The sequence below is a fragment of the Octopus bimaculoides genome, chromosome 1 (assembly GCF_046866305.1).
Source record: "Octopus bimaculoides isolate indiv1 chromosome 1, ASM4686630v1, whole genome shotgun sequence".
Taxonomy (NCBI): Eukaryota; Metazoa; Mollusca; class Cephalopoda; order Octopoda; family Octopodidae; genus Octopus; species Octopus bimaculoides.
This window is the reverse complement of record NC_142928.1, coordinates 127,526,196-127,542,176: the sequence shown is the minus strand read 5'-3', so window position 1 is coordinate 127,542,176 and position 15,981 is coordinate 127,526,196. Positions and strand designations below refer to the sequence as shown.

The 15,981-nt window shown below is 33.5% G+C and overlaps 1 protein-coding gene across 2 annotated transcripts in view; it reads left to right on the top strand.

Annotated features, from left to right (window-relative positions):
• LOC106878724 (folylpolyglutamate synthase, mitochondrial) overlaps positions 1–10,946 on the top strand; it is a 36,573-nt gene extending 25,627 nt beyond the window's left edge. The window contains exons 9-13 of one of the 2 annotated variants that reach the window (XM_052970108.2): positions 2,145–2,242; positions 4,846–4,898; positions 7,068–7,149; positions 7,406–7,469; positions 9,095–10,946. In XM_052970108.2, the coding sequence (XP_052826068.1) occupies positions 2,145–2,242; positions 4,846–4,898; positions 7,068–7,149; positions 7,406–7,469; positions 9,095–9,477 (680 nt within the window). In that variant the 3' untranslated portion in view covers positions 9,478–10,946. The remainder of the gene's footprint in view (positions 1–2,144; positions 2,243–4,845; positions 4,899–7,067; positions 7,150–7,405; positions 7,470–9,094) is intronic. The other variant, XM_052970117.2, reaches the window with a different exon arrangement.
• The last annotated feature ends 5,035 nt before the right edge of the window (positions 10,947–15,981 follow it).

Below are 15,981 nucleotides of genomic sequence, written 5' to 3'. Positions count from 1 at the left end.
GTAGTGCTAGAAATAAGAGTCAGTTAACATTTCACTGGTATATATATATATTTATATATATATATATATATATATATATATATATATATATATATATATATATATATTTATTTATATATATATATATATATATATATATATATATATATATATACCAGTAGTGCTAGAAATAAGAGTCAGTTAACATTTCACTGGTATATATATATATTTATATATATATATATATATATATATATATAGTATATATATTATATATATATATATATATAATATATACCAGTAGTGCTAGAAATAAGAGTCAGTTAACATTTCACTGGTATATATATATATATATATATATATATATATCAGTATTGCTAGAAATAAGAGAAAAGTCAGATTATCGATGATTTTTTGTTTAGATGCTTACGCATCTTAATGCTCATTGGTTGTCTCACCGTGCCTAGGGTTAAACTCAGCCCACCTTGTCAGATTTCTGTTGAAACCATACTGTTTATGAAATCAGCGTATAATTTTAATGGAAATCTTATAAACTGACAGGGTGAGCTAAGTTTAACCTTAGGTGCAGTGAAAACCACCAATGAGCATTAAGATGCATAAGCATCAAAATGCAATATCATCGATGATCTGGCTATATCTGCTGCTGTAGGGAGCTTGCCTCCCTTGTCAGTTAAGATAGTGCTTCTGTGGTGATTGAGTTGTCTTGGCTCTTATTTCTAGCAATACTGGTGCTGATTAGTGACCTCTGTCACTTTAGTGATGTATATATTTCTGCCTTTAGGTTGTAAAATTGCGAATTAGCTACCCATATTATATATATATTAAATTAAAAAGCAAAGTCAATATTATTGTTACATAAATTTATTCAAGGTTACAATTGTTTTGAATGGTTAGAGAAACTGTTTCATTCCTATATATTGGTTTCTATGTATAATTGATAAATTAATAAAATAGTTAGTCCTTAATCATTCTCATCAGACCCTAAAGTTATTATGGGAAATTTTCATATCAGAATTGTAAATATCTAGAATTCCTCCTCCAGATAATTCTGTAGATGGAGCTTGTAGATAACTAACAAATCAAATTACCTTCTTTGATTTAGTATAAACTTGCCAATACTACAGCTCTTGACAGGTCAAGATCATATGTATACTAGTACTGTGAATATAGAGAGTAGGGAATTTGCTCTTATATATCTACTATTACCATCAATAGGAAAGTACAATATAGATAGGTTAACACAAAGAAGAAATGTCACTAAATAAGTAAAAAGTAACTAAAAGTAACTAAATATCTATATAGAAGACAACACAAACACTTTGTAATTTAATAGCTTTTAATGTGATACCTGTTAAACAGAAATTATTTTTATTTAATGAAAATTTAATAAAATCTAATCATAAATAAATGAAATTATGCTAAATACAACTAAATTGAAAACCTTTTCCCTCTGGCCATATTAGTAATTCTGAAAACTTTTGAGTGCACATTTTACATGAGTAGAAGCTTTTTGTTAACAATTTTTGTCCTGAAAATCACTTGCGTAAATTACACAAGTGTGCAAATTACATGGGTTTTTACAGTAATTTCCAGACAGAACCAACATGGCGGTGTGTGACATGACTGGAACTTTGAATATTAGACTAATCTCACATAAAGCCTAAGAAGGATTATCATTACTATCAGGTCAGTCTTGATACCCAAGATGCCACCAAGAAATTAAGTCTATTCCTTGTTCCTTTCATTAAGATATCATCTAACAATGGAATACATTGTTTTATTAACTTTTTTTATTAATTTTTTATTTCTGTTTATATATAAACACACACACACACACACCCATTGTGTGTGTGTGTGTGTGTGTGTGTGTGTGTGTGCTTATGTGTACAGAAATAATATAACTAATATGGTTTTGAATGAAAAATGTTAACTACAATCTTTATATTTCTCTTGTGCCTTCACATCTTTCACTTTCCTGTCTTTACATCTCTCTGCTTATATCCACATATATCTACTGATGTTCACATTACTCTACATATATAAACATCTCTCTACTAATATTCACATATTACTATTTATATATTACCTTCTCTCCATTTATATTCATATCTGCTGTTTTCATATCTCCCAACAAAAATTCTCAGCTCTCACATCAAACCAATGGTTTGGACGTGTTCAGATTGTGAAAAGACACAACATAACATATTACCTTGATGGTGCACACACTGAAGAGAGTATAATGGTTTGTTGAATTACTTTCTTTATTCAATACTAGCTGAATAGCCCATTGTTGCAGGGCAATTTTTACAATATAAATTTTTGTCTATTCCATGTCAGACCATGCCTTTCTCAACAGATAGGCCTTTTGATTGGGACAGATTTATGCAATTTTTCGCCAAAAAACTTCGTTGAGAATTTTTTACCTTTTTAAATTATTTACATGTCTGTTCGACCATTTCACATGACTTTATTCATTACAATTTATTAAAATTTCATAAGTTCTTACAACTTTGGTTGTCATAATGCTTTGTTTTCGTTTGTTTAATAAAAATTCCTCCTCATAATGAGTTTGCTTTCATTTTGTGAGAGACAGCTATCATGCAGAAAAGGCCAGCTCCCAAATCTTGTTTTCTGATTAGGTAAAGTTGATTAAACTTTAAACCCCAGTAACATTTTTCTGTGATTTTTCTGGAACAAATAAATAACAAAATTAGATTTGACGTGGAAAATTATTTCAATAAACCAAATTTGAAAATTTTCACATAATTTTAAAATTTCACAATGTGTGACAACAGAGAAGACCCTACAGAAGTAGAGAGACAGCCAGTTATAGGACGTGACACACACACACACACACATTTACAAATGTATACCCATTAAAATGGTGTATAGTAGACATATGTGTGTATATATGTATGTATATACATATGTATATATAAATACATGTATGTGTGTGTGTCTCTGTGTAAGCGTTTCTTTGTGATGGGCAGCAGAAAAGTCACCTATGCCCTCTCTCCTTAAAGTTACGTATTCCTCACACCCACCTTTTGTTCTCTTCCTCAGCATTTTAAAAGTTAGTTATGTGTGTGTGTGTATGCATGTACCTAGGTATTTACGAAAGTATGTATGCAGTGTTACTTCTATATCTATGAATGACAGCTGTATTAACATTATCACCCCACTACCATTCCATATTTGTTGCTTACACAACACTGTTCTCCCTTTCCCTGATATTAGCCACACTCACTATGCCACTACATTTCTCTCACACTATCACTCTTTGTACCCTTTTCATTTTATCAAATAATAGCTCAAGCCCCCTAGGGGGCCCATTATAAATTTTTATTAAAATCCAATTAGCCTATAATTGAATTGGATGTTAGTTTAACATATATGCAGAATTTCATCAAGATTGGTTCACTGGTGTCGGCAGCAGACAGATCAACAAACAAAAATTGTCATTTATGTATAAGATAAAGAGATACTATATGTCACCAAATACATAGTGACCCTAAGAATTATATTTTTGTTTTTCATAATGAAACCTTTACACACTAAATTTTCTCTCTATTTAATTTATAAAGTATAACAAGGTAAACCAAAATTATTGCCGTTATTTTCTTTCTGAAGTCTATCCACCCACTCTCATATAAAATACAACTAATTTTGTTAAAGAAACTTCAAGCATTTACACAAAAAATATACAGTGCAAACTAAAGTAGCAGATTTACACTATTTTACCACAACACAAAATATCTAAATATACCACAATATTAACAGTCTAAAAACACCTTCCTGGAGTGAACATGCTTCAAATTTATACACAATATTCACATTGCTGCAGTGCAAGAAACAATGTTACAATCCCAACATCAGTCATCTTAAATGTCTAATTACACTCAGATAAGCATTAAGCAACATAATATACAGAAAATCATGCATCTAGTGCATAGATGTCACCAATAACTGGCACTCTGTCAGACAACAAGGGTTTCAGTTGATCTCATCAACTGAACAGCCTGCTTGTGATATTAATGTGCAAGTGGCTGATCACTCTACAGACAAGTGTACCTTTTAACATATTTTTCGAAGAGATTCAGCGGACACAGAATGTGACAAGGTTGGCCTTTGAATTACAGGTACAACTCATTTTTGCCAGCTGAGTGGACTGGAGCAACATGAAATAAAGTGTCTTGCTTAAGGATACAACATGCCACCAAGAATCAAACTCATGACCTTACAATCAAGAGCTGATAACTCTAACCACTAAGTCATGCAACTTAACTGTCACCAATAACACATATTCTATATTAGGGCATAACAATGCTCTAAAAATACAAACATTTAAAATAAAAGTTCAATGACTTTTCATAAATCACAATAGTTGTAAAGATTTATAAAAACACAACTGAAATAGTATTTAAAAAACCTGGCACTCTGTTATGCCCACCTCAAAGAATCCCTGAAAGACTCATTCTTTGCATCAACAACCCATGCATTCTTCTCTCTAACACAAAACACAGACTCAGACTGACATCTCAAACAGAATACAGTAAAGAAAGTGAAATAATGCATGTATTAAGAGCAATCACAGGCACCTAATTTGTTCCACAGAAGGAAAAAATTGCAGTTGAGTACAAACAATTCAGTAGATCTGTTATCCTAATCCTGCCTGGATTAATCAATCCATACTTGTCATTAATTCACTTCTTTAATGAAATACAGTATTATTTCTTTGAAATGTTTTCTGGTTTGTTACTTGGTTTTTGTACATAATGTATTCTTGTTATGTATTCTGATACATATGCTTACTTTGATTATATGGTTTTCTTACATATTTTGTAGTTGTGTTGCGAATGGTTTAAGAAAAGATCTGCTGAAGAGATAAGATCTTTATCGTAAGTTCTGAAATTTTCTTCCATTTTACCATATTCTATACAATATTCTGCACTGTCACAGAGAAAGAAGTAAGTTTCTTTCTGGGTGACCTCCTGATATGGTCTCAATCCTAACTAAAACTACCTGGCTCAGTATTATTTTTGTATTTGTTTGGTATGGAAAGGGTGTGTCCAGGCTTTCACAGGATTTCTAAAAAGTGCTGAAACTAATGTAGTTAAAAGAGCAGTTGAAAACCAGTGGCTGCAAGGAAAATGGGCAAAGAAAGAAATCTTGAGGACTGATGTACTATGAAGGAAGAACTTGAATAGTGATTAAGGTTTGGCCTTTTTGAACAGAAATTGGGTGACAAAAGAGATATAAGTGAGTTAGGAGCATCTGAGTGGTGATGGTACAAGGCTAGCCACAATCAAGGAACAAAGATCACTGTAGAAGTGGTGCAAAATGTAGAAAGAGGAAACAACTAATCTGTGGGACAGAGGTTGAAGTCTCTGCACTGCTATACAAAGACTCTCACTTTATAATAATCTCTAGACATCTCCGACATCTGAAATCCAGATTTATGTTGTGGTTGAATAGATAAGATACTAGCTTGCTGTGCCTAGATCATAAGTTTAAGCTGAGAATTTGACATAGTAAATCTTTAAAAAAATCTCCAATTCTAGTTTCTGTTTCAATTCTGTAATAATCACTTCTGTTCCCCAGAACTGTTAATCTTTGTGGTACCTCCAGTTAAACCAATCCAAAGCATTTGCCTTCTTTCTTTCATCTTTATAGTAATCATTCAGAATTGTTTTAATTTTCTGCCTGGCCCTCTCTTTTCCTGAAGTTTATCCTTCTGGTTTTCCTTTGATCCTTGCTCATGTTTTCCTTCTAGAATGCTCTCCTTTATGCCTAATACATACATACATTCATTCATACATATAAGTACAGAGATATACTGTCTATCAATGTGTCTCACACTTATAAGCACGAACACACACACACACACATACATTCTCACTCAGTCACACACATTCATGCACACTCATACATTCTTTCATATATATATATATATATGCATACTTTTGCACACTTATAATACCCATATATTTTCATATATTTCCACATGTAAACACTCACTCAAACATGCACTTAAAACACACCCTTGTGTATTTCAGCATACACACGCACGCACGCACGCACACACACACACACACACACACACACACACACACACACACACACACACCATCTCTGCATACAATTTCTGAATTACATATTGCATTTGTGAACGATATCCTCATTGGTTACAAGTTTGTAATAGACCCATCACTGACTCACTGCATTTATGAATGTCAGAGTGACAAAGGAAAGCAAAGGAAAGTTTCTGCAGCATGGTGGAATAAATACAATATATATATATATTAAAAAACAAATGGAAGAAAATGCTTTGAGAACTTTATTCTGGATATAAGTAAGTATTTACATTTCTATCAAAATATGTTACTGGTTTCAATAGCATTAAAAAAATCAATTTAGTCATGCTGAAATTAAATAAATAAATCTTTCATGATACAAGTTTTGGAAGTTCACATTTCACTTACAAAAATCACATGGTGTTGGTGTTTCACTAATGGCTGTAACAGTTGTCAGCCTAACTTGTAGTCGTAGTTGCGGCAAATTAGCAAAGATTGCAGTAGCATTGGCAGTAGTTGTCTCCATTGTTTTGCTACAGGTATTTAAATATGGTTGGTATTTGGTTATAAAGATTGTTTGTTTGTAGATGCATTGCTGCTGAGTTGTGCAATTGCTAAATTGATACAAAAGGAAAATTTTAAAGTTTGATTGATTTTATTTACTTGCACATGTGTCTGTATATTCATTGAATCCTATTTGTGTGTATTCCTGTATCCTAATTTGTGATCTATGCATAGCCATGCAAAATAAATATTCATAATCTAGCCAAAAGGATTTGCTCTCTAGCATCAGATGCAAACAACTGTGATGTATGACTCCAAGAGCTGAAGGATACACTCCTTGACACTATCCTTAATTGATAATGAAACAGGATTAAAGAAAAAAGATGGAATGTTCATGGCTGGTAGAGTCGACCTGAGGCTAAACAACAATGACCACCAGAAAGGAATATATTAACTGATTCTGTGAAATTTTATGTTTGTTTATTTCAGTGATAACCAAAAAGTGGTGAAAATTTTGATGTTTAATATCACTGGGGCACGTAACTCTCTTGATTTACTGAATCATCTAAAGGTAAGGATATCTATTCCACTATAAGGGGGGGGGAAGGCTTTTTTGCATTGGTATGAAAAATGTGACATTGATACATTTTCAGGGAATATTAATGATTCTAAATCAGCTGTTTCTAATAGTAATGATTTTGTATATTGAGTAACTTAATTTTAACAAGAATTAATTATATTTAAAATCATATTAATAATTAGATTACAAAACTGTAACAAAAATTATTTGAAAAAATAAACACTAGTAAAATTTTATTATTTTTCAGGAGTGTAACTTTGATTTGGCTGTCTTTACTCCCAATATATGCTACAGTGAGGAAGTTATAACTGGTATGTTTATAATTTCAATTCAAATCATTTTAGATGTACAAGTGGTAATCTTCTGTGATCTGTTATATATATATATCTACCATTTTCTTGACACTGTGCCAGGCTGGTGAATGACAAAATTTGTTGGGTATCAGACTAGATGTTATAGGATTTTAGTTACAGGACTTTACATTCTGAGTTAAATGCTTCTAGGGTAAATTTTGTTACAGATTGTTCCTGTTTTCAATCCTAGATCAGCCCCAATTGAACAGATTTATTACCAAAGACATTCCAGCTGTGAACATCTTGTCTTTGATTCAGATATGATTTATCTTGAACTACTGTAAAGACCAAAAAGATGTGATTTGAAGGTAATTTAGCCCTTTCTTCTGGGTCAAGCTACTACATGGGGTCTTGTGCTGGTTACATAATGAGGTAACTATAACATACCTGGAATTGATTGAATCCATTATATTCCACCCCTTATAAATTTTATAACTTTTAGCAAATGTAAGAAATATTTTATTAGCATCATGAGATGGCAGGCAAGTTTCAAGAATGAAACAGTATCAGGTTAAATGCCTTAATGTATTTAGATTTGCTCTTTAAAATTCTGAGGCAATGACTTGTGACTGAGACCTTTGGAAATATGCTGTGCGTGAGAAGACCTGGCAAGACAAGTGAGACCATAACCAATGGCCTTTACCAAGGGTGTAGCCAGCCCACTTATGCATACCTTTCCGTCTTTGGACACAAAACCTTGCTTGTGAAGACCTGTTGAGGCAAGTGAAATCGAAATCAAAAATTGAACCAAGTTCATTGACTGGCACCCATGCCAACCTTCTTTCATTGGACACTAAACTCCACTTGTGAAGACCTGTTGGGGCAAGTGAGATCGAAACTGAACCAAATTCGATGACTGGCACCCATACCAGTGGAGTGCTACAGCACCATCCAAGCGGGATCACTGCGAGAGCAGTGGTCTCGCTTCCGTGCTGGTGGCACATAAAAAGCACCATTTGAGCACAATCGTTTCCAACTTTGCCTTACTGGCACTCATGCTGGTGGCATGTGAACAAAACATTGGACTGACTCCTGTGCAGGTGGCATGTAAAAAAACACCATTTGAATGTGGCTGTTGCCAGTACCGCCAGAGTGGCCCTCGTGCTGGTGGCACATAAAAAGCACCCACTACACTCTCGGAGTGGTTGGTGTTAGGAAGGGCATTTAGCTGTAGAAACTCTGCCAGATCAGATTGGAGTCTGGTGTAACCATCTGGTTCGCTAGTCCCCAGTCAAATCGTCCAACCCATGCTAGCATGGAAAGTGGACGTTAAATGACGTTAAAAGTCTGCCTTTCACAGGATGTACAATATGTTGCCATCAAATATTGAACACCATATACAAGTCTTTCAAACCAGCTCTGTAGCCATGCTGTACATACCCACTTTGTTTAGTATGGTACTAGGAATATTTACTGAATTCAAATTACATTTATGCTTGAATCAATCATTTTTTTTTTTATTATATTTCAAATGTACCTGGCTATGTTGATGTTATGTGGAACACCTCCAAAATAACTAACAGACCAGCTTTTAAAATTTCTTTTATGTATCTCAATGTTTATTTTTCTCTTTTGTTCTTCAGATCAATTAAAGCTTGCTGTTACTACACATGATGCCAACAAAGTTTGCCAGACAAATGAAAATTTCTGGAGAAATCTTCAGTGTAACAAAAGCAGTGGAGACAAAGACAAATTTCTTAATAATAATAATAATAATTATAAATATAACGAACCTAATCAACAACCAAATTCAGATGTAGCAGAATCTGAAACGCATGTTTTTGAAAGTATCCATGACTGCATATTTTGGTGTAGTCAAGGCAAAGATAAAGCTTTAAATAAACGTCTCTCTATTCAACCATCAATGCCATCAATACTGGAAGAAGCTGATCATGTCCAAATCTTAGTAACTGGTAGCCTTTACTTAGTAGGAGGTGTTCTTACAATATTTAGAGACTCAGTATAAATCTTGTTCCCTTAAAGCAAACAATATGTATGCCTTATCTTGAGAACAATTCTGAAAGACAGATTCAGAGTTGTGGTTATGGAAACTGTGTTGAATATTACAAGACACAATTGAATATGAATGACTTTGCCATTAATTAGCACTCTGCAATATATATAAAATGACATACAACATTTAAAAGAGTTGGGAATGTTGTAGAAGTGCATAAATTGTAGAAAATATTTATTAGCCATTTTAGGATTGCACAAAGATTGTCAACTTCACTTAGACATTTAATATTTTAGTGCAGCTTTCACAATGAATGTTTTGATATTAAATAACAAATAATAAATGTTTAAGTGAATTTAACTGTCTTACTGTATTTTAAAAATGGCTAACAGGTCTTCTATGCTGCAATCATTTTATTTACAACACACTGTCCAAGACCAAATCCCTTGCCTGGCCAGTATGCCTTCGAAACGTAGAAAATATAGAATTAAATTTTTTTTTAAACTATTGTAGTGGTGCTATATAGCATGGCCAGAGTAGAATGGCTGGAACCATGAAAAGAATAACTGGTTATTTTCTGTGATTTGGTTATTATTTCTTTCACTAACAAGACTTCAAACATGAATTGTACATTTTCTGATTTTTAACCCTTTAGCATTCAGATTATTCTGTCAAATGTTCTACTTTTTCATTCACATTGTTTTTAATTGATCATGAACTATCTGGTAGCTTTGGGATTTTGATGATGAAAATGTATATCATTTAGGGGCATTGACGAGTAAGTGTGATAGGCTGGATCTGGCTGGTTAGAACATAAGGCAGAAAGCTTATTTGGGCTGGATATGGCCAGTTTAAATACTAAAAAGTTAAACTAACCATATGCAGCCCAAATGCTCTATCTGTTCAAACTGTCCAGACCCAGCTTCTTATCTCCAATTTCATTCTAAAAATAGACAATCATATCATCAAAATCTTGAAGTTACAATATAATGCATGATTAATTTAAGAAAATGTAAATAAATAAGCATTACATTTTTCAGTAATATGAATGCTAACATATTAAATTGTACAAAGAGAATAAATCCTCTTTTGAAACCTTATTTAGCTTATATTCAGACTTTAATTGTATTAAAGTGCCTAAGTTTTATGTCTTAGTTAAAGAGGGATTGCAAAAATCTATGAATATGTTTTAGGGCTTTAGCTAGAGGAAAAGAAACGATTCATGAGTTATTGCCAGAATGGACTCTACTAAATACATCCAAGGACCAAACATTGATATTAAACTGGGTAGGGAATTAAATTGTATCACCCAAGAAGAAATACAATTTATCTGAGGAACTTTCCATATAGTTTTGGTCCACCTAATTTCATTTACAAGCTAAAGTGTCCAAAACAAGTGGTGGTGGTCACTTTTTGTGCATTCTCAAAGTTTTGTTTATATTCTGCCAATAAATTTTGATTTTTTTTCTTACTGCAACAAATTCAGTTATGTGCTTGAATTGAATTTACCAGGATTTATTAGCCATGAATATGTTTCAAGAGAATCTGACAACTCCATCTTAAGTGATACAACAATGCTCACAATAAGATATACAGGGTGTCCACAAAGTCTGGGCACATGACGATTAACACATGCTTTAAGAAATTGTTATTTCTTATATTTAATTGTTTATGTTATGATTTTATTCACTCCATGTACCCAGTCTTTGTGGACACCCTGTAGAATTAGCAATAATGTTAAGTAAAGGAAAATATTTCATTATCAGATTAGTATTGGGACATTTATAAGTACACAAATGTACTGATATCGGATCTATGGCAGTGGATACTCCAAGTAATGATTAGTACTGTACTATGTACATGACTGACACACTGAATTTTTTCTCAATCGGGTCTTATGGAGGTAAGTAGGTATCATGTAAACACTTACTTATGTAAACACTTACTTATGTAAACTGCAGGAGCACCACTTAATTATTATTGAATATTTCTATTAGTTTGCAATTCTGAGCTGATGTTTTCTCTAGTTCAACAGGGCTCTAATAGAAAACTTGCCAAGATTCAAACCCTAAAGTTTTAGTATTATTCAGTATTTTTAAAGCATAGATCATGACCTTGTCTCTCAAGAAATTTGTTTTATTTAGACATGTTTATCTTGGCAACAGTAAAATTGGTTTATTTGGTGTTTTTCAACTAATCAGAAATATCAGCTTGCTCTTTCTAGCCATCACTCATTTTCTTCACTTCTATAAAAATAGACGAATGGATCTGTAAAAGTTTGATAGTTGTTATAGAGAGTTTAGTCTCTCTATCACCTTTCAACATAATTATATATGAAGAGACATTAGAACAATTAACAACATAATAAAAAGGTTTTATTTATGATGATGCTTGGTTATTACATATCCTGTGTCACTCAGCTTAGCAGCCGCTGATTAAGTTGTAATTGGTATTGGAAAGTTTAGAGCTTCCTTGATGCCTGCCAGAGAAGCAAAAGGCTATCATATCGATAGCATCGTGGTGAAGAGTGCTTTGTTGAGGAGCGAGGAGTTGTCACGTAGAAGGTCTCTCGCTCAACTGGCTTAGAAAGTGAAATAACTCTTTAAGTACTAGTTTTACTACGCATGTGCACTCGAGGGGCTTCCGGTGGTGAAGTCCCTTGCGCATGCGTAGAATAGTACTTCCTCAATGGCGGCTATAATTTCACGCCACTACAGATCTTTCACCAGAATTGAGTTGCAGGTGTAGTTTTCAAAAGAGAAAGAATATTTATTTAAGACAAGAGAATGCTTGACCCTCAATTTTGGCTGTAAAATGAGAGTAACCTGCAGCAGCAACACCACCACTGACTGCTACCACTACTACTACAAGTAACAGCAGCAAGAAACTATCAATGTAATTTGTGACAACCATAACTCGCTTTACTATGTTGTCACCTCAGATACACATTGTAGACACCTTTCAAAAACTTCTACCAAACAACCAACAAGTTAAACTGATGCTAATATACACACTGCCAAGCAGTTAAGCCAAATATATTCACACAGACACATACAACAGCATAATGTTAGTAGCATTATTATAACAACATTAAGGCAGCAAGCTGGCAAAATCGCTAGCACGCTGGGTGAAATGCTTAGTGGTATTTTGTCTACTGCTATGTTCTGAGTTCAAATTCTGTTGAGGTGGACTTTGCCTTTCATCTTTTCAGAGTTGATAAATTAAGTACCAGTTGCCTACTGGAGTCAATCTAATCAACTGGCCCCCTCCCCTAAAATTTCAGGCCTTGTGCCTATAGTAAAAAGGATTATTACAACAGCATTATGCTAGCAGTTCAACCAAATGTATACTGAAGTTTTCTTTACTAAAGATATTTTAACTTATCTTTTCTCTGTTCCAGTAACAATTCAAAACTATTTTCTATAGCATTTGAAGAAATAAATATTTTTTTACATCTGAGAAGCCTTATTCCTTTCAAGATATCTCTCACTCACCTTTCTTCTCAACAACATGCCTACTCCAAACATAACAGCTGATCTCCACCAAAAGACTACAAAGTCTTTCTATTCATTAATCTAATTAATACACCTGAATGTTACATAATCACTCAAGTGGCCAGTCTTTAATTATGGTGAGCCTTGCATGAGATCCAATTTTTTGAATTGATAATGACTTACATGTAACTGTATCTTTAGAGTAAGATATTTGCACTGACTAACAAAGCTGTTCCACTGAATTATGTCAAAGTGGTGGTGGTGGTGGTGGTGGTCACAAGGCTACTAATTCTTGGATGGTGAATATATCAACCCCGGTGATCACTCGTTAACCCATTGTATTCATCCTTTATTATTCAGAGGAATATTGTCACTGACTATTAGAGATGTTCAAATGAATTATATTGTAATATTAGCAATAAGTCTTGGGCGTGGACTATAGACACAAGCATGCATATGTGGTTAAGAAGTCTGCTTCTCAACCACATGGTTTTGAGTTCAATGCCACAGTGTGACATCTTGGGGAGGTGTCTGCTACTTTAGACTCTGGCTGACAAAAGCCTGTCATATATATATATAACCCATGACCGTTATTTGAAACGACCAATGAAACAGATCTATGTGTTTCAAATTTTATATTAGTTTTGATTGCGTTGTCATTCCTTTCCTATTTCTAACAAAACTGTCCGATGAATGGGAATGTGAAACTCTGAGTAACAGTCTTTTGTTATATTTCTGCTGCTTTTAAATAAAGTATATATATATATATATATATATATATATATATATATATATATATATACAATGAAAAGAAGAAGACAACAAAAATACTTTAACACATCTTTAATTATAAGTTACACAAGCTTCCATACCATCTCCATTTGCAACACCAGTTTACATGAAAATTCTAAAAAGAAATTACTTAATATATGCGGTTTTAGGTATTGGAGAGGCACTTCCTCAGACTTACATCAAAGCATGTTATTACACTGTGCATCTATCAGATCTTGATAACAACAAGGTCTGATAGAAGCACAATGTAATAGCATGTCTTTGATGTAAGTCTGAAGAAGTGTCCCTCCAATGCCTAAAATACAATCCAGTATGTATATGCTGTCATTGTTGCATTGAGGTAAAGTACAACAAATAAGGTACAGCAAACAAATATCATTTGTTACTCTGTCTGAAGAATTTCTAATAGGAAATTTCTTACATGTTTATCTAACATGTAAAACTTTGTAATTCCTATTAGCAAATGAAACATGTGTAATGGTGAATAAATAATACCAACAAATTTTCCAATTTCCTGTTTTGTTTTATATATACATAAAGTCTGTCATATGTGTGTGTCTGTGTGTAAGTATGAATGTGTCCTTGTCTTGACATCATGTGATAGTTTTGAATAAGTGTCACTATCATACAAGTAGAGTTATTCATTTCTATTATTTTGTAAAAAAATGTCTTGCCATGGAGAAATAGTACCTTGCTTGGAAACAGGTGAGAGTTGGCAACAAGAAGGACATCCAGCTGTAAAAAAATCTGCCACAATAAACTGCGTCTGACTCCATGCAAACAAGGAAAAGTGGATATTAAAACAGTGATGATGATAATAGTTGTAGGATGAAGTGAATTGACAGAGCTGTTAGCTTGTAAGAGAAAATGCTTTTAAGTATTTGTTCTAATTCTTTGTACTAAATGGTAAAGACACCCTTCAGTCATAAATGACCATGAGAGTGCACCTAGAAAGTTCCCCTCTGAGGCACAAGTCTGGTCAAGATTATTTGTGGAAGACCAGCAGTTGCCCATGCATACCAGCCTCTTCTCTCCATGCCACTGATGTCACCAAGGGAAAGGCAAAGGCTGATACAGCTTGGCATCAGTGATGTTGCAACTCATTCTACAGCTGAGTGAACTGGAGCAACATGAAAGTGTCTTGCTCAAAAACACAACACATAGTCCGGTATGGAATCGAACTTGCTACCATGTGATTGTGAGCCTGACAATCTAATCACTGAGCCATGTGCCTTCACAATTCTCTGTACTAAGAGTTTAGATGCTGCCAAAATCCTGCAAAGTACCACTAAACGACATTGTCAGTAAACTATATTCCTCTTCCAAAATGCCTATGCCTATGTTAAACTTAAAGGCAACATGACATATGATATTTAGTTATGTCTCTTTATATTCTGAAGTTAACTCTTTAGCATTCAGATTTCTTTGTTAAATGTATTGCTTATATATTCACAGTGATTTGAATTAATGACACATTATCTTGTAGCTTCAAGGTTTCAATGGTGTGTTTGTATATTTTTAGAATGACATTGTAGAGTAGGTATGAAAGGTCAGATCTGGTCAGTTTTAACATAAAACAAGTAGAATATTTGGGCTGGATATGGCCAGGTTAAATTCTAAAAATTTAAATCCTGCTGAGGTCAACTATGCCTTTAATCCTTACAAGGTCGTTAAAATAATGACATACCAAGTACTGGTACTTGACTGGTACTTTTTTAGCATCTGTGGATTGGAAAGAATTGTTAGTACATTGCACAAAATGCCTTGTGGTATCTGTTCCAGATGTTTGCATTCTGAATTCAAATTCTACCCAGGTAACTGTAGCCATGGGTATTCACTGGACTACAGAAGCACCCTGTCCAAGCATAGTCATCCAATATGGACAAGTAGGCCTACAATCAACATAGTTGATCAGCTGGCAATAACATACTGAGGCTCCATTGAAAATGGATGAATGGAAAAAAGCTTAGTGTTAGTGCATTCATAAGTACACAAAGTTATTGATACCTAGTAGACATCAACTGACAGTTTGATGGCTTGAACCTTATCATTATATCACATAGGTCAGGGGTTTTCAAACTTTTTGACTTGCGGACCCCTTTATATTTCAGGCTTTACCTTAGAGACCCCCTTATAAATGCTTATGAAATTTATACATAAATATTTGCTTAAAATAACATTTATTTTTACATTTATTTATTTAACAGTATTTAACAAATAGGTTTATTGT